At 36.3% G+C, this 23,151-nt stretch overlaps 1 protein-coding gene across 1 annotated transcript in view; it reads right to left on the bottom strand.

The window, feature by feature from the left end:
- Window positions 1–3,124: 3,124 nt before the first annotated feature.
- LOC118203263 (uncharacterized) overlaps window positions 3,125–23,151 on the bottom strand; it is a 60,663-nt gene continuing 40,636 nt past the window's right edge. The window contains exons 6-8 of the mRNA XM_085819793.1: window positions 21,573–21,673; window positions 15,840–16,252; window positions 3,125–5,372 (exon numbers count right to left, since the gene is read on the bottom strand). Of these exons, the coding sequence (XP_085675919.1) occupies window positions 3,399–5,372; window positions 15,840–16,252; window positions 21,573–21,673 (2,488 nt within the window). The 3' untranslated portion in view covers window positions 3,125–3,398. The remainder of the gene's footprint in view (window positions 5,373–15,839; window positions 16,253–21,572; window positions 21,674–23,151) is intronic.

Here is a 23,151-nt window from a genome sequence, read left to right as displayed (position 1 = left end):
CTACAGCTTCCCTACCCTCTTCTCCTACTACCAAACTCTAGTATGTCCGGATGCATGATGTTATGTTAATACTATGCTTTTGGGTTGGAGAAATTAAGTCTGAAACTTAAAACAGGTATCTGGGGATGGACAAGAAATACGCACAAGTTCTTGAGTATGAAAATTGAAGCAGAAGAAGCCTGTGTGATATGTATGGTAACGGAAAGGGGCTGGTGTACTTCGACCGAAAAGCGCATTTTCTGTATTCATAAACAACATGAATATTCGGCTAATCTTTGGAATATGGTAACAGGTAGTTTGGCGACATTTTGGTAAGGCGATAAAGGTTACTAGCTAGGACTTTAGCAGTGTACATGGATAAAGTCAAAAGTGTGCGCAATGCTATTTTTTGTGCAATTCTGGGATTTTTTTAAAGTGAAAATAGATCGACGTGTACATGGATGATACCGTGTATGTGCAATTCTTAAAAACGCGGCAAGCAGTTTGCGATTATGCACTTTCTCCCAATTTCGCACCTAATCTTTGTCATGATTAAGCACTTTTGTTCCATAAAAGTTCTAGCATAAGCGTCATTCGGCTAGCAGATTGTTGGAAAAAAAATGTTGAGTTAAAAAAAAAAAAAAAAAAAAAAGCCTTTTACTTCGTGAAAACAAAATGGCGTCCAAACAAAAACTAGCAGGTTGCTGTAGCAGGGTTGGTCGCCAAATTTTCGCCAAAAAATCGTTAAGTTACCATAATCCAAAGATAAACCGAATTTTCTTTCTTTGTTGGTAACATATTACTCGAAAATACGGAGGTCACTCTGAAATTGAGATACGCGCAGACGATAGGTGGCAGAAAAAAAATTAACGCTTATACTTGAAACTGTGAGCTATTTTAGCGTAGCAGACGATTTTTTATTGGCCAATTGCAAGTAGTTTAGCATAGAATAAAATTTAGGCAGAAGGAAAAATGGAGTTGACGCCAGAACATTACCGCGCTATGATTTTAAAGTGGGATTAAATAAAAAAAGAATGCGTTCAACATCTACACTTAGCATTTGGAAATGAAGGTTCATCTCATGCTACTGTATTCAGATGGTTTATAGAATTTCACAGACTTCGCAACTCTCTTCAGAATGAAGAATATCCAGGAAGGTCGTTTTCAGTAGTAATCGATGATAATCGCTGCACCTACCAAATGATAAAGAAGGAACTTAGCATTGGATCCTCCCCCATGCATAAAATTATTCATGCAGAATTGCATATGAAAAAACTAGTTTGCTGTTGTGTTCTCCATAATTTAAATGAGCATCAAAAACATAAGCATGCCAGAATCAGCAAAGAAACACTTAAATTCCTTAAAGATGGATTATTTCTAAAATCGTAACTAGTGATGAAACGTACATACCATTTTTACGTTCTAATACTTCGAGAAAGTAAAGTATGGGTCTTTGAAGATGATCTCATGCCCACAATGGTGAAAAGACAATGCGCTGTGTAAAAGTAATGTATGCCGTTTTTTTTAGAAGTACAGGACTGCTCAAAGCTATCAAGCCGGAAGGACAGGAGACGGTCACAACTAACTGGTACACCACTAAGTGTCTTCTAGAATTTCTTCAAGAAGTGAGTGTTAGAGGACTCATGCTGCACAATGACAATGCATCTTCTCGTTCAGCAAGATTGACAGTTGAGTTTCTTGAATAAAAACATGTCAGAGTGATACAACATCCATCGTATTCATTATAATCTAAACAAGAACTTAAGTGGACGTCATTTTCATTCCGAAGATGAGATTAATGAGGCTATAAATGCACTTTTTTCATCCATTAAAAGAAATGAATGGCTTGATGCATTGCATCTTTGGGAAATTCTCCTACAGAAGTGTAATGATGCTGGAGGAGACTACTTTGAACACTCCTAAAATCTCGTAAGTATAACTTTAAAAACCTGTATTTATCTCAAAAATTTCAATGTGACTCTCATAAAATAAGTATAGTGAAAGTTGGATTAACATCCAGCAGGCTTACAAGATCTTTACATTCTAAATTTAACTTTTATATTGCTATTTATTATTAATGCTATTTCGAGACAACTGATGTTAGGTTTTTTTTCATGCATTGAAAAATCACTGGTTAAGATTACTGTTATATAGTAATCTTTAAATTTCAATGCGAAATGGAAAGAGAATTCATCAATCGAAGAAAGATCATCAGTTCGATGGTTTAAACCTGGTTTGGTTTGGCTTATTTGATTATTACAAAGCACTCGGGTGTTATATGATCAAGAGGAGGGATGCCTTCGTGGAGGACTGTATAAGGGAAATGGACTCATACATGTTAAATATGGGGAAAAAATCAGGAAAGCGCTCTTTACCGCTCGGCTGCTGGTGGGCCGGTTAAAACTTGGAACAGTCGGAAACTTTTCAGTTGTTTAAAATTCTAAAAATAATTCTCAAAATTAAACTCAAATCGACAGTTATTTGAATAAAGTAAAAACTAAAAATAATTAATTTTTTTTCATGCTGTTTTGGATATATTATAATTAATTATTAAATAAGTTTTGAAATTAATAGAAAAAGTCTCAAAAGTCAATTTTATTCTAACACCGCTTCATATGTCACTTTCGATCAGTCATCAAAATATATACCACAGTGTTTTGCTGTATTATCTGTTAACTCCCATACATCAAGAAAAAGTTAATATGAGTTGAAGGAAGAAAAAAAAAGCTATCTGAGCTAAAATTTCAGCCCTATAATAAATCTTTGTTTTCTGAAGTATTAAATTATATTTACCTAAAATGATTATTTTATTTATCCCGAATGTAAACACTACTCCACCGAAAAGTTTAAGTTATCTTCTTTGACAAATATGTATTAATAAAGTAAATATTTAATGAGATAAATTTTCATCTATAAATCAGTGTTTAACCATGCAATGTGAAATTACTTGAATTAATTGAAGTAAAACTTCCACTTTTCATATAGTTTTAGAATTGAGAGATTCAATTTATTTTATAAGCCATTTTAAAATAAAAGTTATGGCAATTTGGTTAAAAACAACGTTTATTGAACTATATAAACAACGTTATTATATTTGCTTAAAACCATTATTTATCCTGAAATTAAAATGTGTAAAAAATTCAAATATTTAGTGAGGTAAATATTTATCTGGTATTTAACCACGAAGTGTGAAATTACTTGAATTAATTGAAGTAAAACTTTCAATTTTCATATAGTTAGTTTTAGAACTGTGAATTTATTTTATTAACCATTTTAAAATAAAAAATATGGCAAATTTGGTTAAAAACAACGTTTTTTTCTGTAGAAGAAAAAGAGGAATATCCAAGTTAATCTCTCAGATACTAAGATTAAAGTTAGGTTCAATATTATCACCTTATCATTAAACCGTTACGCTTGCATTAAAATTTGTAAAGAATTTCACGATTTTCATTTAGGGATACTTCCTGCAAAAGACGACAGCAGTTCTTCAAAACTGTTTGCAGTGCAATTTTAAAATGAAGCCAGCCATTTATTTTCTCATTTAGAGGACACCATGGTTTGATTAGGAAATCTTCATTAAGAAGTTTTTGTATATCATCGCAGTCGAAGAAACTGTCATCTACGACTTCGAAATTTTTAGCTGTGGGTATTTCAACGTTAATTTTCTGAGGACATCTTTTACAATCAGGTGATAATATGTTACCGCAACTTTTGAGTCGTTTCGTTGGATTTGATTTGAAATCGTCAGTCGAAGAAAATTGAGAAGAAAACTTAGTAAATTTTCTGTTGTCGTATAGAGGAAAGACAGGTTTGTCAACAGTCCTTTGCACGTGTTTATAAAACGATATATTTATAGGAAACGGCGATGTCTCCAAATTTCTATTCCTCGATTTGAGAGAATGAGAAATCTTTCGTTTCGCTGTTACTTTTTTCCTAACCCATTTGCCATGATTAAATTTCAGTGTTATTGATCTGGATTTAACTTTTAAGTAAGATTTATTAATTTTCTTCTTTGCTATTATGTCTTTGTTATGACTGTCGGAACTTTTTTCGGTAATGTAATAAACTAAAAGTTTCAGTTTTCCTTTACTGAATTTCCGTTTTTTCCATTTTAGAAGCAGCGTTCGAAATGTTTTGTTATTTACGGAGGATGGTGATATTTCATAACGAACGACATGCTTGTCTTTTAGTAATGCATTACTGACTGCAGTCTGAGTTCTCGGGAGAGCTTCGTTTGTTTTACAGCAGTCTTCAGCTTTTTTCTCATTATCTTTGCTTTTATCATATCCTGCTGAGAAGGCTGGTGTAGAATATATATTATTTAACTGCTCTGTTTTTTCCAAGCGAAGATGAAACGAGTTTTCTGCTTCACATAAATTATAACTTTGATTTTGCAATTTTTTGATACTATCCAATGAAGTTAAACTGGGAACAAATGAGTTCGTAAGGTTTTTATTTGTTGTAAGTTTTAATTCTTCCTTAACTCCGCGAGTCAATGGAAATGTAAAATATTGTGAATTATTAGGGCAGTGATGGTAATTACCTTTTCGAATATTGGATTCGTTACACTCGGATATTAGATTCGTTGACGAATAATTTTTGATTCCACTGCTCTGATGAACCAATTTTACAGTAGTCGCTCCACGGTGTCCGTAGTAATTTTGATTTGCGAGGTTGTTATTATATGTAATATTTAATTCTGGAACAGAATTCCTTTTATTGTATGCTAAATTATTTTTCGTAATTTTTGAATTAGGTGTAGTATTGTTCGTAATCCTTGACACTGTATCATAAGTTAAACTTTGACTCTGGAGTTTTATATTCATAAGAGTAGGCGTAGTAACAGAATATGATTTTCCGCTTTCGAATCTTTGTGTATGATTATTTTGAAACGTTTCAGTTTGCATATCTGGCTCAGGTTGGAGGATCATAGCTTCAGAATTGCAGTTTTCTATATTTGTTACAAAACTTGCGTGTGAATTTACGTTTGGGAACCAAGGTGTTCTGACATAAGTTTCTTGCAGACTTTCGATTCTGCAACTGCATGCATTTACGTCACAGTATCCGGTGTTTTTTAAACTTTCCCAATTGGAACTTTCTGGACAACAGCGATCGTTCTTCCATGTATAAATTTTGTTTTGACTTAGGGTTTGAAATGACTTCAATACACGGTTGTTCTTCGCAGTAGTGAATTCATGTGCTGTGTGCTCTATAGCATGGTAGCTATTTGCTATATTTGATCCTGCTGGTAATTCTGGTGAAAAATTCGAAGGACAAACCGGTACCATTAGACTTTGTGGAATGTAATTCTTGACAGTAGATGCAATAGGCATATAACAGTTAACATGTGGCATCATTTGGGGAAGAGGAGGAGGTGGAACTCGAATAATGAGCTGAAAACAAAGAAGGCTTTAAAAACCACATAATACTTCATAATACAATTTTAAACATAAAAATTCATGCGTTTAAAATTTTATTATGTTTAGTTATGCACATAATGAAACAAGCAAGAATAAACAAAAGGCTTCTAGTATTAAAAGACAGAATCTTACTAAAAATGACCCACGTTTAAAAAGAAATGCAAATTACATGTTATAAAATCTTGAAGAAATACAATACGATATTTGAGCTGATTTTATAATGTAAGAAGTAAACTTTCATGATATTCAAAAGCTGAAAAACTATCTAAATCTTGTAAAAGATAATTCTCGTGAAGTGTTTCTCTAGAAGAATTATTTTTTTTCAAATTTAGTTCCTCCCGGAAAAACAATTTGCTTCATTCTTACAAATAATGACATTTATTCTCTCACGAAATGAAAAAGAAACATACCTTATTATGAGTATTCATTCCAAACTGATAAACTGCTTCTGAAATACAAATACGATATTACGCTGTTCAAATATCTAGTAAGCGATTTGCTAACTTTAATTTAGGTTTTGATGGCAGCATCTATCTGTTCAAAATGCAATTTTTATGACCTCGAAATCAGCTCAAAATCCTATGAGAAATATCATCTGTTAAATTTATTCTTCCAAAATGTGGCATGTAAACAAGCTGTCGATTGAATGATATGTTTTGCGCTTCCCGAAGAGAAATATTCCAATTTCATAGCTCGAAAGCATTGTAAAATGCATCGTATTAAAAGTTCTACAGTGCAAAATAAGCGACATTGTTAATAGAAAAGGGAGGGGGGAGAAACCGTCAGTCATTTACTTCTGCATGGAAAGAAGCCTCCAAATGAATACCCGAAATTGATACGTATTATTTCTGATATTTCTAAAGTTAGGCCCTTGATAACAAGAGAAAAATTCGCCGACGCAGAAATCAGTTGTAAAGTCTTTTAATACATTTGTAGACACAATAAGTAAAGTAATAAACCAAGATTTACAACTTAAAAAACGTAATGCTAAAAAACGTAATGTTCGCCAGCTTTCGCCGAGACATGTTTTAACGCAGTACAATTTGTAGAAAACTGTTTAGCAGGAGATAAATGGAAATATGTTGTGATTTTTTATGAAGCATGACTTTGCCTGCAATAAAAAAAGATCTGTGTATTATCGAAAACAAAAAGATAACAATGTAGAAACCTCGTTTCCTCAATTTCAAAGATGGTTTTTGTAAGGTGTTTATGATTATCACAGGATTCTCTTAGAATGGGAAATTTAAAAAAGAAGAAAGGAGAAGAAGAGTGGAAAAGTATTGTTATGTTTTTTTTTCCGACACCAGTTGTTTTCTTGCTTCACTTCATACAGGGTTCGTGTGTATTTGAAGTGAATAATGACGACACTTGATGAAGTATCGAAACACACTTTATTTAGCCAATATTAATCAGGACAGCTCTAATAACACTTTTTACAGTCGTCGAAGATCTACTATAAACACGCTGAAACCATCAATGACACAGCCTTCATACTGTCAGGCAATAACGGTGAAGAGAGCTTCACTGCAAAGCACCAGGGTATAGCTCCCGACTCTGCTCCGTCCTTCTCGGATCTCCACGTGTTCTCGAGACTCTCCACCCTACAACTCGCGATGCACTCGACGACACACAGAGCACAGCTCCCGACTCTTCGATTCAGTCGTTCCCGGAGCTTAACACACTCCCTCGACAATGCACTAACCGTGATACACTAAGAGATTCTTCGATGCACTCGACGACCCACTCGGTACTCGCTGGCCAGCTGTCAGCTCGATCATCTCTGCACGGACTAACTAGATGAGACACACTGGCTCGCCCTCTCGACGAGGCACACACACCGGACCAGCAGGGTTTATATAGCTTTCGGCTTGTGTTCGAGAGCATTCTGGAATAAACCCGTAAGAACTCGCTCCAGAAGGTTCTCCCACCGTCAATGGTATATCGCCAATCTTGTCACCAAATGGGCGATTTTTCGCCAAATGTGGCAACCCAGCCGTCTTTTCCATTTTGTGGCAACTCTAAAACTGTTTTGCGGGTAAGCTATCTCACCGCACCTGTACATTTCATAACAGTATGTTTAAATCACCTCAACGTACTATTAAGAGAAAGTTTTTAAGTTCAATATTTGCACAACAAATTCCATTTCTTTGTCCCAATGACTTTCAAAGCGTGAAACTTCGTCACGACAAACAACAATCATACTTCGAGAAGTACCACTACATTCCTTGAAAAAAGGAAGACTGATATAGGTATTATATACATACCTTTTCAATGTATTATATATATATATAACACTTATGTACCTTTTCAACGTATTTCTGCGAACTCCCTTGATGGATTATCGTACCTGATGGATTATTGCGCCTTTGGTCTCTTGAAAAGAACTCTTTCTAAGCTGAAACATACCACGATTGATGGACTGGGGAAAGTAGTGGAAACCAATACCCCTTGAAATCTTCCGAAGAGCTCTTCTGTCAAGGTTACCAGATCGAATCTTTGAAAAAATAGTCTTTACATTTTAAATATTAATTAAACAGTCGCTAAATCGTTCTAAAAACGTGTAAACACGTTCTGTAGAGATAGCAAGATGGCTGAATGATTCAAGAAAGACAGGCCCGGTTCTTAAATCAGACAGTGATTAAAGATACTAGATTTTATTTTAATTAACCCAGCTACAGGGGTTGGACAAAAATATGGAAACACCTTTAAAAAAAACATGTTTCTTTGCTTAATATGGTGTAGGAAACCCGTTAGCATCCAAAACGGCTTGCAGTCTTCTCGGAATGAATAAATACAGTTCCTGTATGTTTGCCAAGGGAATATTATACCATTCTTCCTGCAAAATGGTGGCAAGTTCAGATAACGATGTTGGCGGTGGATAACGAGAACGCAGTTTCCGTTCCAATGTAGACCACAGAGGTTCGATAATATTCAGGTCTGGTGACTGTGGTGGCCAGGGGAGATGGGACAACTCATCCTCGTGCTCAGAAAACGAGTCCTGGACAATGTGAGCTGTGTGAACAGGGGCTTTGTCGTCTTGGAAGACACCATCACCATCGGGGAACAAAGTTTGTACCATGGGATGAACTTGATCGGCCAAAATGTTCACATAAGTCTTGGCAGTCATGTGCCCTGATACAGTTATCATGGGGCTAGCAGAGAACCACGATATGGCTGCCCAAACCATAACAGAACCCCCGCCATGTTTCACTCTTGGCAACAAGCAGTCTGTATTATAGGCTTGAGATGGCGTTCTCCAGACGTAAACTCGGCCAGAAGTGGGAAACAATGTGAAAGAAGACTCGTCAGACCCTATTACTCGCTTCCACTGCTCTATAGTCCAGGCTTTATGACTTAAACACCACCTTTTCCTGTTACGGGCATTAGCATCACTGATGAGTGGCTTCTCCATTGCAGCACGGCCAGCAATTCCCTGTTTATGAAGCTCCCTTCTAATTGTTTTGGTACTCACAGGGTTCGGTAACACAACATTCATTTCAACAGTAACTTTTGCAGCTGTGGTCTTCTTATTTTTCGTCACAATTGCCCTTAATGATCGTCTGTCACGATCACTCGGGACACACTTTCGTCCGCGCTGTGATTTAGCAGATGATGTTTTTCCGCTTTTCAAATATGCGGAATAAATCTTCGATACAGTACCTCTTGAAACACTAAACACCTCGGCTACCTTGCTTACGGAAGCACCTACCATACGTGCTCCAACAATTTGCCCACGTTCGAAGTCTTTTAACTCTGACATAATGCAATGACAACCTCACATAACAGTACTCCGACAACAACTGAACTGTTTAACACATTTACGAAGTTGTATAGGTGGCGTCAGTAGTCAAAAATGCCAGCGCCACCTACATATTTCATTAAAATCAATCTTTCTTTTCAAACATGCATTTCACAAGGTGTTTCCATATTTTTGTCCATCCACTGTATATTGCTATATTAGTTTTGACTTCCGTCAGTTTCCACCAGAATTCAATTTAGTAACCATAACTACTAGGTTCTGAGTTTTTCATAGAACTATTTTCAACATACCTTGGCCGTTTGTCACTCTGCTTTAGTTTCATCCCTGTTTGTAAGTTAACTTGCTGACATGAGTTTGTGCGATTGCTTTGCTACCATTTAGTTAGGCATGAGCCAAGTTTTAGTTTAGGTGTGTGCATTGGATTCTCTGTATTAGATTTAAATTTAGCGTATACTTTGATTAACTGCAAGAAAGCGTAGTTTTAGTATCTGTTAGTTCTGTTTAGTTTCTTTTAGTTTGTGTAACCATCAGTTCCACGAATTTATAAATGATTTGGTTGTGATATTTGCAGTTAAAAGGCTGACGGGAGGACGATGAGTCGTCTGAAAGTCTCTTAGAGTTACTCTAGTGAATTGATAGTTTGTAGTAATGAAGTAATCCTAAGAAGCGAAAAATCTTCGAAACAGAGACTTTGGTCTCTTCGAACTTAATGGATGTTGCATTTGAAGAAGTGTTCGCAATCTTTATTTTAAAAGTGCGTCAGTTTAAATGATTTGCAATTAACCGGATGATCGAGTAGAAAAGGTAACATTTATTTATAAATTAACTCAAAACACCATACTTTTACGAAGACCTTCTCTTATTAAAACTCTGCAGTCTTTTTTGGTATCACGAGTTCTTGCAAGATGGTACTATGAAGGGTCTTTCACCGTTTATTCTTGGCATTTGATTATATAAGTTTACTACTTTACAATTTACAAAACAGTCATGTGGAAAAATCCATCAAGTGAGAAAAAGTTTCACTATCAGCAGAAACCTTTCCCACTGTTCCCTCTGTAATCTGAATAGTATGTGTAAGAAATTTAATTGATTAATTTCGCATAGAACGTATTGTAAATGGCTGTGAATAGAGTCATTTTAATTAAAATAAACTTCATTCGTGCATAATTCTTTTTGTTCTTTTATGAAAGAAAAGATACTCCAATGACATAACTTCCAGATGCAATAATTACGAGGGTAAGTTGAAAAATAAATTTCCCCTGTCGACTGTGGTTAGAGTTGTGTATGAAAGTCAAAAAATAGAATGAGACATTAAAGATATGGCATACCTTTATTTTTCCACATAGGTACCAAGTACATTGAGACATTTGTCATATCGCTTGATAAGCTTCAAAAAGCCCTCCAGGAAAAAATCAGGGCTTTGCATATGGAAGAAGCGTTGAACGGCTTGTTTCACTTCAGTATTGCTTCCAAAGCGCCTTCCCCCGAGATTTTTCTTCAAAGCCGGAAACAGATGGAAGTCGCTTGGTGCGAGATCAGGACTGTATGGCGGATGGTGTAGGCGCTCCCAACCAAGAGTTGCAATATGGTTGCGTTGCCGTCGCCGAATGTGGTCTGGCATTGTCATCCAACAGCGGAACGCCAGATGTGAGAAGGCCAGGCCGCTTTTTCCGAATCGCCTCTTTCAGTTTCGACAGGGTGTCACAGTAGCGCGTAGCATTGATGGTTCCAACCTCCAAAAAGTCCAGCAACAAAACTCCTTGGGCGTCCCAGAAAACTGTGAGGAGCACTTTACCTGCAGAGGGAGTTGTCTTGAACTTCTTTCGGACAGGCGATGACGGATGTTTCCACTAGATAGTCCATAGATGCGGCCTTCGATTCTGGCGTGAAATGGTGGACCCACGTTTCATCCCCCGTCACAATCCGAAACAGGAAGTCATTGCCATTTTCATGGTAACGCACGAGGTGTTCCAGGCTGACCCCCATGCGTTGTTCCTTGTGTGTCGAGGTCAATTGTCGGAGCACCCATCGTGCTGACACTTTTCTGTATCGAAGAATGTCGTGGATGATGTTTTGAGCTCGCTGATGTGAGATTCCAAGTTCTTCGGCTACTTCATCGATGGTGATACGCCGGTTCGCTCTAATCATGTCATCCACCTTCCTGACATTTGCATCTGTAGTGGCCGTGCGCGTCCGTCCAGCTCTCGGTATGTCCTCCACTTGCTGACGTCCATCACTGAATGTGCGACACCATCTCCGCACCATTTGCTTCGACATCACACCTGGCCCATAGACTTCCACGAGGCGGTTATGAATTTCTGTTCCTGATACTCCACGTGCCCATTCATAGCGGATAACCGCTCTCACTTCACGCACCTTCTCTCCATACCTACCGGGGCTCAAATGAGAGGCTGGTCTCCGCTTTGCGCAGGCACTGCAACAGCGCCATCTGCTTGATTTGCAGCGACCTCTACCCAATATTGTATCGGTGACTTGCGCGTTTTCCTGCTGTGTCGCCTTTCGCCCATAGTCGTTCAACGCTTCTTCCATATGCAAAGCGTGAATATTTCTTGGAGGACTTTTTGAAGCTTATCAAGCTATGTGACAAATGTCTCAACGTACTCGTACGAGAATAATAAAATAAAGGTCATATCATATGTCATATCTTTAATGTCTCATTCTATTTTTTGACTTTCATACACAACTCTGACCACAGTCGACAGGGGAACTTATTTTTCAACTTACCCTCGTATAATGTACTTGGATGCCCATAATTATTATTATGTATTTGAACATAGACTGCAGGTTTAACATCAGATAAAGGACTTCGGATTTGTATTAGGTGCATATTTTGCATAACTAACATAAACAAATTAATGAAAATAATGAAATATTAGAACAACGATGTATATATAAATCTAATACGTATCCTAAGTTACGCTTTAGAGACATGAAAATCGCAAGCTGAATTTCGTCAATCGGCCTAGTAGAATGAGGTTTTTTTAACCTCAAAATCATATTTTCACGAATTTTGTATTTAGATAGCTAATTTTAGTAGAATTATATTTAAAATTGTTTTATTTCCCCGTGAAGTGCAGCGCGTGATAGATATTAAGAGAAAGCTACGACAAGAAAGTAAAAATATAAGAACACGTGCATTTAGTATTGAATAAATGGATATGTCTTTTATTTGTATTGAATTTGAATAATGAGATACATTCCGCAAGAGAAAAAGAGGAAGAATGATCTTGCTTGTTTGCATTAGCTGTACATAAGTCACGTGATATCTGAGGTCATCTGCATTGTTTGTTTACAAAAGGTAAAAATAAGTCACGTGATCAATGAAGTCATCGGAATGTATCTCATTGATTATCTGTATTGAAATTTAATAATTGTAATTGACTACTGTGTTAGCTGTAACCGTAATTCCATCCTCTAGTGGGTTTCCAGAAATCTCGAGAAGCAAAGAAATTACTAGAACTCTCTTGCGACCGACTGAAAGCTTTAAAAAGCCGGAGAGAGAAGTCTCAGCTTAGTTGTTTAGGTAGCTGCTGTTGTTATTCTTGATCGGATTAGCTTTCTCTGCTGTGGATTGCTGTCTATTTAAAGTTTTAGGGGTTTGAAGGATAACTACTGATTATTACTGCCCGATAGTGTGAACGGTTACGTGGTCAGAGCGGACGTGGTTGGAGCGGACAGTGGCTACAGCGGACACGTGAGGGTAACTGGGTGGGTTAGAGCGGACATTTTTGCACCTATTTTATTGTTTACCTAATTAGTCACATGTCACCTATTATGTACTTTCGAGCTTTGCACCTGCTGTAGAGATAAGCCGATATTTTAAGAGTAAAGGTTTTTCAGTGGATGTTTTATCCTTATGAAGTGTGTATGTTGTTTTATAGCCTCGAAAAAGTCTGTGATGGAACCTATAGCCATTTCAACAAAATTACTCTCTACAAATAAAGGAAAAGGATATTTAGTTGTAGATGATTAGCCATGCCGTTTACACCGAAAATATAAATTAGGAATGAGCTGGGTATGTAAGACAGATCGTTGTAAAGCAGGGATGTCAAACTCATAGGTACACTTGGGCCAAACAAACAAGGTTTAACTTTAGGCCGGGCCCCCCAAAAAAATCAATATTCATAGAAACGTAGATTTATTTCGAATAATACAATAATAAACTTATATATATATATTTATATAGAAAAGAACAAGAAAAATTTAATGTTTACGTCCTGATACTTGACATCTCTTCTCTGCTATTATCTTTCCTATTTCGGGAGAAATTTTGTTTGCAGTGATAACTTTCAACGCTGACCCAAGGTGAGCATCATTAATACGGTTTCTAATAGGAGACTTATCACCTTTCATGACTGAAAATAACTGCTCGCACCGATAAGTGCTATCAAACATGGAAATAATTTCATATGCGAATTTTCGAGTATTTTCAAACCTGGCTGGTAAATATTTGTAAAATTCAGGCACGCCCACTTCAATGAATTTTGCTTTCAAATTTGAGTTGCATTGAATATCGATCACCTCCATTTGCATATGGCTGGGTACTGAATACTTATGGAGAAAATCGAAGAATTAATAGTATTATTAATAGTACATTAATAGTATTATTACATATCAAGCAGATTATTTTATCTTTTATTTCACAGCAAAAATATTCTAATTCCCATTTTACTTGGAATATTCTATGTTCGTCAGCGAGTTTTCGTTTAATTTTACTACCACTTGGTTTTGATATAGACATACTGAATACAAAGTGCTGGAATAAACACGGTTAACGTTAAAAAGCTAACAAAAATTTATTCTTTCCACAAGAGATAAATCAAAATGCTGAAATATTTCTTCAAAAATATTCTGACAATATCACAAAATGTCAAACGTTTAGCAAAAATCAATTCAAAACAGAGAAACTAATTCTATCTCACAGCGAAATCGCTACATATCAATCACAGCATTAAGTAAAGAAACAGTTCGCTAGAACTACAGCTACTACTGAGATGAGTTGTTTGTTTTCGGCTTTTATAAGCTTTATAATTAATTTCTCGAATATACTGGAAACATCTATAAATATCTGGATTTTAACTATGAAATCCGTAACAATATGACTTAAGTAATAATTAATAATAAAGCAAAGTGCATGCACCAATATATCGTACAAAACTATGATTGGAAAACTGAGACCATGAGTTCGGCCACATTCGGCTATCGGGGGATGCGTACAAGTTCTGAGTGCACGTGTCCCCCCAAAAGCCGAAGGTAGCTGAACGCAAGCTACTCACACGCATTTGTAATTTAAGTAGTGTGTGTGTCAGCTCGCTGTGAGTAATCTAACAACACTGAATAAATTATCGTTAATTACTTAGCAGTAAACATTTCATTTTTTTCTTCATCGATATGTTATTTTATTATTATATATTATTATTTGCCGATATATTGGCCGGGCCGCAAAAATATTTGTTGTGGGCCGCGAGTTTGACATCCTTGTTGTAAAGGAAATGTAAAGACAAATTTTCAGAACGAAGTACTGAAGAAAACTGAACATTCCTGCGTGCCCAACATTACTGAGATGGAAGTTAAAAGGAAGTTAGAGACTTGCAGAAAAAGAGTACGAGAAGAAACGTCAGTTCCCGTTCCCAAGATATTTCAAGAACTTTCAGAATTATATCAGAAAGGTTATGATTTCGTCACTAAAATACCGACATACTACAGTGCCAAGAGTAATTCCAGTGCCTTGTAATTCGATAATCGAATACGAAAACAGAAAACTTCGGTTAAAAAAAAAAAAGTTATCCCACTTGAAAGAGATTTGCCACTTAAAATACTGTTTAAATTATATTTAAGATTTTTAAAAATATTTATTTACATATTTATCTGCACCCTTTATCTGTTCTTGGGGGAAAAAAATGTGTCCTCTCTAACCACGATGAGTTTCGTAGTGTCCGTTCTGACCACGAAATCGTTTGTGTTCGCTCTGACCACGTCCGCTGCAGCCACACCACCGTGTGAACACCTGTATGAATACCTCTGAGGAAAATTCCAGCATTTTGTTATATTTCTTGTCATAAGAATAAATTTTATTAACTTTTTATCCAACTTGCATCTATTAAGAGCTCGTACGCACGCTACAATATGTTGAGGGAAAATAATATTATTAGAATTTGAATTTAGCTTACTTGATGTTACAAACGATAAAAAATGGTTAAGTGGCGCACAAATGATTATTTTGCATTGAAAAGTGTAATATGTGGTGTTAGAAACAGCTTTTATGAATTACAGTAATAGTACAAATAGTCATTAAGAATTATTTGTGAGATATATTATAAATTACAGCAATCAAATCTATTATAAATAATATCAATTACATATGACATTCAAAAATAAAGATATAATTTATTAAGGAATACATTTATTGTTTCTAAATCAATCAATATGTTAAGCAATTACAGTTATGAGTGAAAAATCTTAGCTTGAATAGCAGTACTCGAGATTTGCTAAGGCGAATGGAAGACAAAAGTTCACATTTCGTGAAATTATTAGGTTGAACTGATGATAAATGCCCGGTAGTATAATGTTATTTGAAGTCACGGATCCAAAGCCTGGGAACTATACACTTTTCTAACGGCAAAATTAAATTTATTGGACAATAAAAAAAAAACACTCACTTGTTGCGTTGCTTGACAGTTTGCGACCTGTATTGATTGTCCAATAGAGCTGCTAGGATGGTAAGCTGCTCCAAGACCCTGAGAGTAAACTGAACCATACTGGAATCGCATTTGATGATGACCATGTCTAATGTACGGAACCTGTGGTGGTGGATAAAGTATCTGAAAGGGCCTAATGGGTCGAAATGTAGGCGGCGGCTCCGTGATTATAGGCGGGTATAGATATGGAAATGGATAGCCATTCGCTCGGAGTCGCTGCTGTCCCTCTTCAATAGATTTCTGGGGAATTTGTGCACTTAGGACTCCTTGATCAAGATTCGTGTGATAAGGAAATAATCTTTTTGTCCATTCTCCGTGTGCTTCAGGAAAGTACTTCTCGCAATTCACCATTCCATTTTCGGAAAGTCCTTCACCTGTGTCAGTTTTATATTAAAATGCTGTATATCGAAACTATATCTTTAAGCATGACTTTTTAACAAATAATATAAAAAGTGTTTATACCAGAAACAATTAGCAAATCATAAGGCATTGAAATTTTTCTAGGTATGAAATGCATGATTGTAGATGTTAAAAATTATATTGTTACAAAATGTACAGGCGCAATAAGATGACTTAACTGCAAAGCAGTTTTAGGGTTACCATAAAATGGCAAGGGAAGGCAGGGTTGCCACATTTTGCGAGAAATCGCCCATTCGGTGACAAAATTGACCCTAGAGCATGGACGGTTGGAGAACCTTCTGGAACGAGTTCTTACCGGTTTAGCCCAGAATGTTTCCGAACACAAGCCGAAAGCTATATAAATCCTGCTGGTTCGCAGTCAGTTAGTGTGTGTGTCTCTCATCGGGTGAGTATCATCGGGTGAGTGTGCCTCGTCGAGAGAGCCTCGTCTTAGAGTGCGAGATAATGTATCTCTCATCGAGAGTGAGTGTGTCTCGTCTAGCAAGTCAATCCCTGCAGAGTCGATCGAGTTGACAGCCAGGCAACGAGTGCCAAGTGGGTCGTCGAGTGCATCGAGGGAGTCTGTTAGTGCATTGTCGAGAGAGCGTGTTGAGCTCCGGGAACGACTGAACTGAAGAGTCAGGAGCCGTGCTCTGTGTGTCGTCGACTGCATCGCGAGTTGTAGCGTGGACTCCAAATCCACACGAAACCCGTACGAACTGGTGTCAGAAGAAATAACGCAACAACTGGTGTCAGAAAATTTGGCGATATGCCATGGACGGAGGGAGAACCTTCTGGAACGAATTCTTACCGGTTTAACCCAGAATGTTCTCGAAAACAAGCCGAAAGCTATATAAACCCTGCTGGTCCGCACTCATTCAGTGTGCGTCTCTCATCGAGTGAGTGTGTCTCGTCCAGCGAGTCAATCTCTGCGGAAGCGATCGCGTTGACAGCCGGCCAAGCGAGTGCCGAGTGGGTCATCGAGTGCACCGAAAGAGTCTTGTAGAGCATCGCGGTTAGTGCATCGTCGAGAGAGCGTGTTGAGCTCCGGAAACAACTGAACCGAGAGTCGGGAGCTGTGCTCGTGTGTCGTCGAGTGCATCGCGAGTTGTAGCGTGGAGAGTCTCGAGAGTACTGGAGTTCCGAGAACGACCAAGCAGAGTCGAGAGCTGTACTCCGGAAAACAGAGTCGGGTGCTTTGCAGGAAGCTTGTCTCCACCGTTATTGCCTGACAGTGTGAAGGCTGTGTCGCTGATTGTTCCAGCGTGTTTATAGTATTTCATAGACGACTGTGAAACGTGTTTTGGAGCTGTCCTGACAATACTGACTAATAAACTGTGTTTCGATACTTCATCAAGTGTCGTCGTTATTCACTCCAAATCTACGAACCCAGTACGAACGTGAAGGAAGAAAATAACGTAACAATATACTGACATGTGTTAAAATTAGTGCAATAGTAAATTTGATTTTCGGATACTGGCGTAGTAGTTCATTGTAAAACATGTACTAAATGCTGTTGCTACTTCCATACTAGTTGTCTCAATAATTTTCCGTTTTGGTGTGTTAATGCGTCTGATCCCAACGAACACGTCGTGTTTAATACTCGACTTGCTTTTGTCATTCACTTCACCAACAACTTCCTTTTTAGTAAATTACGATTTACTTTTACTGGTTAAATACAGGAGAAAATTATTGGCACAAATTATTATTATCTTGGTATGTTCTCTAAGTCATTGAGCAGATATAGTTATGTTATGCATAAGTATAGGAGCCACCTTATTGCTTACTCTAAGTAAGTGCATATTAGTCCCTGACATTACTTATGAGTATTCTTTGTCCTGTTTCATATTGTTAGCGGTGCTTACTGCTTTACACAATAATTGCACACGCATACATTGAATTTGCATTTAATTGCTTTGCTTCGCTGTTGTTGCTGAAGCATTTCCTTGCTTCAGCAACAGCATTTCAAACATTTCTTTGCGACTAATTTTCACTGTTTTGCTCAAGCATTTCTTTGCAACTAATTTTCACTGCAAAGCTCTTGACTTTCATGAAGTCAATTATCTTCTCAAATTTGTACTTTAAGTGCTTATTCTTGACTGCATATCTTAGGAATGGGAATAGATTCCCTTCTGAATTCGACTTCTTTAGATGAAATGATTCTGTTAACGGGAATGAAAATAGATAATGTTCAAGGTGATCCCTTTCTCTATATGCACTTTGCGCTGTGGGAGAGGGGTCGTACTCTGTGATAAACCAAGCGATCTGTCTGCTAACATGAATCGGAGAAGAGTCTACTTTGGGGAAAGAGATTGTAAACTCTTCTCTCAGTTTCAGCAGCGTCCCATCATTTCTGCCAAGATTATTTTGTTGTACAATCATGTCCATAAATTAACGATAATTCGGAGTAACGCGGAAATCGAACTCTAAAATAAATATATGACCTGTAAAATCACTACACACATCTTCAAGAATCATATGCAGATTTCAGGAAGTAACCAGATGACACTGATGGTACGTCACAATGACGATAGTGTAAGAGAGTGATATATAAGGAATACAGGCAAAGAAGTAAAATTGTTCGCAGCCGCTTTATAAGCATTTCAGTGCAATAACCGAATAGTTATGACACAAAGGACGCATTTGGATGATTTTTTACGTGGTAGAATTATCGGCCGTCTGGAATGTGGGCGTACCCAACTGGAAGAATCAGACGAGCTTGGAATTGCCCAGAGTGTCATTTCCAGGCTTTGGCGACGATTCCAAGATGATGGTGATGTGAGTAGACGTTACAGCACAGGTCGCCCCAGAGTTACAATGCCGATTGAGGACCGGTATTTGGCAGTTACTGCCAAAAGAAACAGGCAGAGCACAGTCTCAGACCTGTCTCGTTAGCTCTCTTCAGCCACTGGTACGACAATTTCAAGGCAGACCGTGTACAGACGCTTAGGGCAGATTGGTCTATATGCTCGTAGACCTGTCAGATGCGTTCCACTTACAGCAACTCACTGTCGCCTGCGGTTAGCCTGGAGCAGAGAGCATGCATTATGGACACCGCAACAGTGGGCTTGTGTGATGTTTTCCGACGAGTCCAGGTTTATCTTGCAGTCTGATTCTCGCCGGACTTTCACATGGAGAGCTCCAGGTCCCGTTACTACCAAGAAAACATCATTGAACGACACCGTTACGGTGGTGCAGGAGTGCTCGTTTGGGGTGGAATTATTCTGGGTTCCAAACTGACCTTCATGTTTAAATTGGACCCATGACAAGCCAAATCTATCGGGACGTCATTCTGGAACAACATGTATGTTTGTTTCGGGGCGCCATGGGCGCACAATTTGTGTTTATGGATGACAATGCCCATCCCCACCGTGCAAACATCGTAAGCGAATGCCTTCAATCGGAGGATACCACCCGTATGGACTGGCCAGCATTCTCACCGGACTTGAATCCAGTAGAGCACGTGTGGGACATGGTTGGCCGACGAGTTGCAGCCCGTCAACCTCCTTCTCCATATCTACCGGAACTTCGGAGAGCATTGCCTTTTGAGTGGTATTAATATCCCCCAAGATCAGATCGATAATTTGATACTCAGCATGCCTAGGCGTTGTACGGACTGTATTGCATCGTCTGGGAGACATACAATGTATTAAGAATCATACCAACCATGCAATATTGGTTTTTTGTAAATAGGTTTTTTTTGTAATTTGCTCCAGGGAGAAAAAATCGTTAATTTTTTTAATAATATGAAACATATAGCATCGTTTTTTGCTCTTTACCTTTTGTTTAATAAATAAGCTTTACAAATAAGTCAAATTTGTTTTGCTTCCAACTCTTCCTTTGCCTGATTTTGCATTATTCTTAATTTAGGGACATGAGTGTATTTTGCAGCTTTAACTTCAGGTGCGAAGCTAGCCAGATAATGCTTATTTTCACGGTGCTTTTTCCCTTTTCTACCGCCTGGCAAATAAGTCAACGTCTCATTTCCCTTTTAACTAACATGGGCTTTAATCCAAATTATAAAGAAAGGTTGGCCTTGGAAAAATAGCGGAGAATTTCCTGAGCTAATGGTGCCTTATTACTTGTGTTCGAGACTGCATGTATTCGCGCGCATTTCATTATGATTGGATAAATATCTACTAAGATGGTTTTATATGCGTGAAAATAAAGATTGGGACTTCTTCAAAATTCATTGTTGTTAGCGCCATCTTTTCGTCTTTCCACTAAGCCATCTAAGACTGCAAGCTGTTATAGTATCCGATTCCTCTTACGCATTAAATTATAACTCGTAAAATTACACGTTGAATTATTTTGTCACAAGTCAAAAGTTGCGAGAAAACGTTCGCCTAAACTGTACTTGAGAACTTGTAGAATCCAAAATCGAAACCCAAAAACGGCGAAAGTAAATTTGTCAGATAGAATAAAATCAAAGTACTATAGAAAACAAAAATTGACTATTACTGGTTCCATTAACAAGAATGAGCAAAGCTAGTTTAAATTACAAAATTATGTTTCTGACAATCAATAAACATATCGGAAGTATATAATTCTTATTTTTTTACATTTTAGAAAAATTTTCGCTTTAAGCAATATTAGGAAAGATAGATAGATTTGGACGTTTTTTGCTTCTTTTTTGAAATAAAATAACAGCTTTCCTTCGTTTAAAGAAAAAATGTCTTTTATTTTGTAATAAAGCAGCATGTATATTTTAATATTTATTTCACTAAATTATATGATTTAATCAGCTAATTTTGTTTGTTTCTTTTTCTTTTTTTAAACCTTTGCGGCTACTGTTAAATTCTTTGCGATTTTATTATGTAAAAAATGCATAACAAGTAAATATTCTCCGTTGTCCATATTAGTTATAATAAATTTAAAATAAAAATAAAGATTTTTTTCGGAGTATTTAGTCTTAGAATTTCTAGAATTTAAACAAAATTCACATATTATCTCTTCCTAATTCGGTTAATTCAATAATCACAGCATAGAATACCGCAGAAATAGCTTAAAACCTTACAAAAGAAAGATTTTATGATAATTTGAGCCATGTTTATTTCTTTTGCTTTTTTGTTACTTAATGGGTTTTAACATTTTTATGGCTTCTCTATTAACCACAACGGTTAGGTTAAATTATGGCCAATGTGCTAAAATAACACTATGCACAAAAATGAACTTAAAAATTGTCAGGCAGAGACTGTCAATTGACAAATTGTTTTAACACTTTTAATTTTGAATTTGTCATTTTTAATTAAAAAAGGTCCAACATTATTTTAAATTTACATTATAATATCTTACCATATCTAGCAGAAAATCCATCAATAACGTTGAGCAGCGATCCTAAAAGTTCCTTGGCCTTAAAATAGGGTATCTGAACATTTTCATGTGAAAGTTTATGTCTGCGGATAAAATATAATATAAATATTTATACTGCAAAACTAATGTTTGTATTCATGTTGTTATGGAAAGCAAGTTTATGAATACATTAGAATTAAAATTAAGTACAACTTCTTAAAATTTTTTACTGTTATCATTTGAACATACATGTTCTCATTAAAATATTTATAGTTATATAGCAACATTATCCAAACTGTTTTTAATAACTGAACAGAATTCTTAAATGATATTTTTGTCTAACAAGTATGTAATACATTTATCTAATTATATAAATTAAAGGTAAATTAAAAAAATGTATTGCATTTTGAAAACTTCAGCTTACAATCTAATATTTCAAAGAAGAGTTTAACACAGCCTTCAAACGTTTAAAACTATAAAGAACAGAAAACATGTGGAAAATTATTCAGATATTTTGCCAGCTCATAAAACTGTTGAGTAACATCAAAACCCATTGCAAAAAGAATTTCAATTTTGAAAGCTGTGTGTATTTTTTTTGTACTTTTTTGAATGCACAATGACATTGACAAAAAATATTTAAAAAAAAAAAAAAGATTATTTATTACCTTTCGAACAAAGTTAAAAGTAGAATTATTTATAAGAAAAGCTTCCAATCTGTTTGTTACTACAAAATTCTATCAAAACTATTCCATTCGTAGAAGACAGCGGACACAAGAAGTAAATTAAAGATTTTACAAAGCTTTAGAAATTAATTTTATTTATGACACGATATAAAATAATATTTGTAATAAAATATTATTAAAAAATCCAGGTAAAATTACTTAAACTATCAGCTTACTCTGTAGTGAACTATGCACTGTTATAATATTAGTGATAAATAAAAAACCTTACGCATCGCGGTTGGCAACAGCGTATATTCATTGGCGACACAACGCTTCAGAGAGTTTTTCTTTGAGAAGTTTAATAATGTTTATCAAGCAGTTCTGATGTACGAAAAATTATTGATGTACGAAACGCTCATGTTAAGATTTTTTTTTTTTTTTTTCATTATTGGCAGCAGGCTTTTAACATTAAAAAAAATCTTACATGGACACCACATAACTTCCTTGTACGGCTTGTTAAATTATGCACACTTTTTACTGCACTTCATTTAAACTTATTTCCTCGAATTATTCTATTAAGCAAATTGATATGACATCAAAAATTGCAAATTTTGAAATTAAATAGATATCTTGTCAATTTTTGTCGTCTGGCAGTTAAACGTGTTGTATTTTTTTTTTTTTTTTTTTTTTTTTTTTTTTTCATAACGAGTATAAATCTTGATCAAATATAAATATAGGAACCAAACACAGCCTTAAAGTTAAATTTCGTTACTTGTTCAAAATACTTTTTTACTTCCTTGTACGAAGTAAAAAGGAAGTATTGTAATCGCGAAAAGTTTCAGGCAGCCTATTTCAACGAAAATATCCATTTTGACTGCTATCGAATGCAATTTAACGATGTTTTTGCGTGATATCTGTAC

Source organism: Stegodyphus dumicola, chromosome 7, assembly GCF_044657685.1.
Source record: "Stegodyphus dumicola isolate Sdum_Otavi_A_Nest chromosome 7, ASM4465768v1".
In the NCBI taxonomy this organism is placed as follows: Eukaryota; Metazoa; Arthropoda; class Arachnida; order Araneae; family Eresidae; genus Stegodyphus; species Stegodyphus dumicola.
The sequence above is the reverse complement of the archived record's forward strand: the minus strand, read 5'-3'. Positions and strand labels throughout refer to the sequence as shown.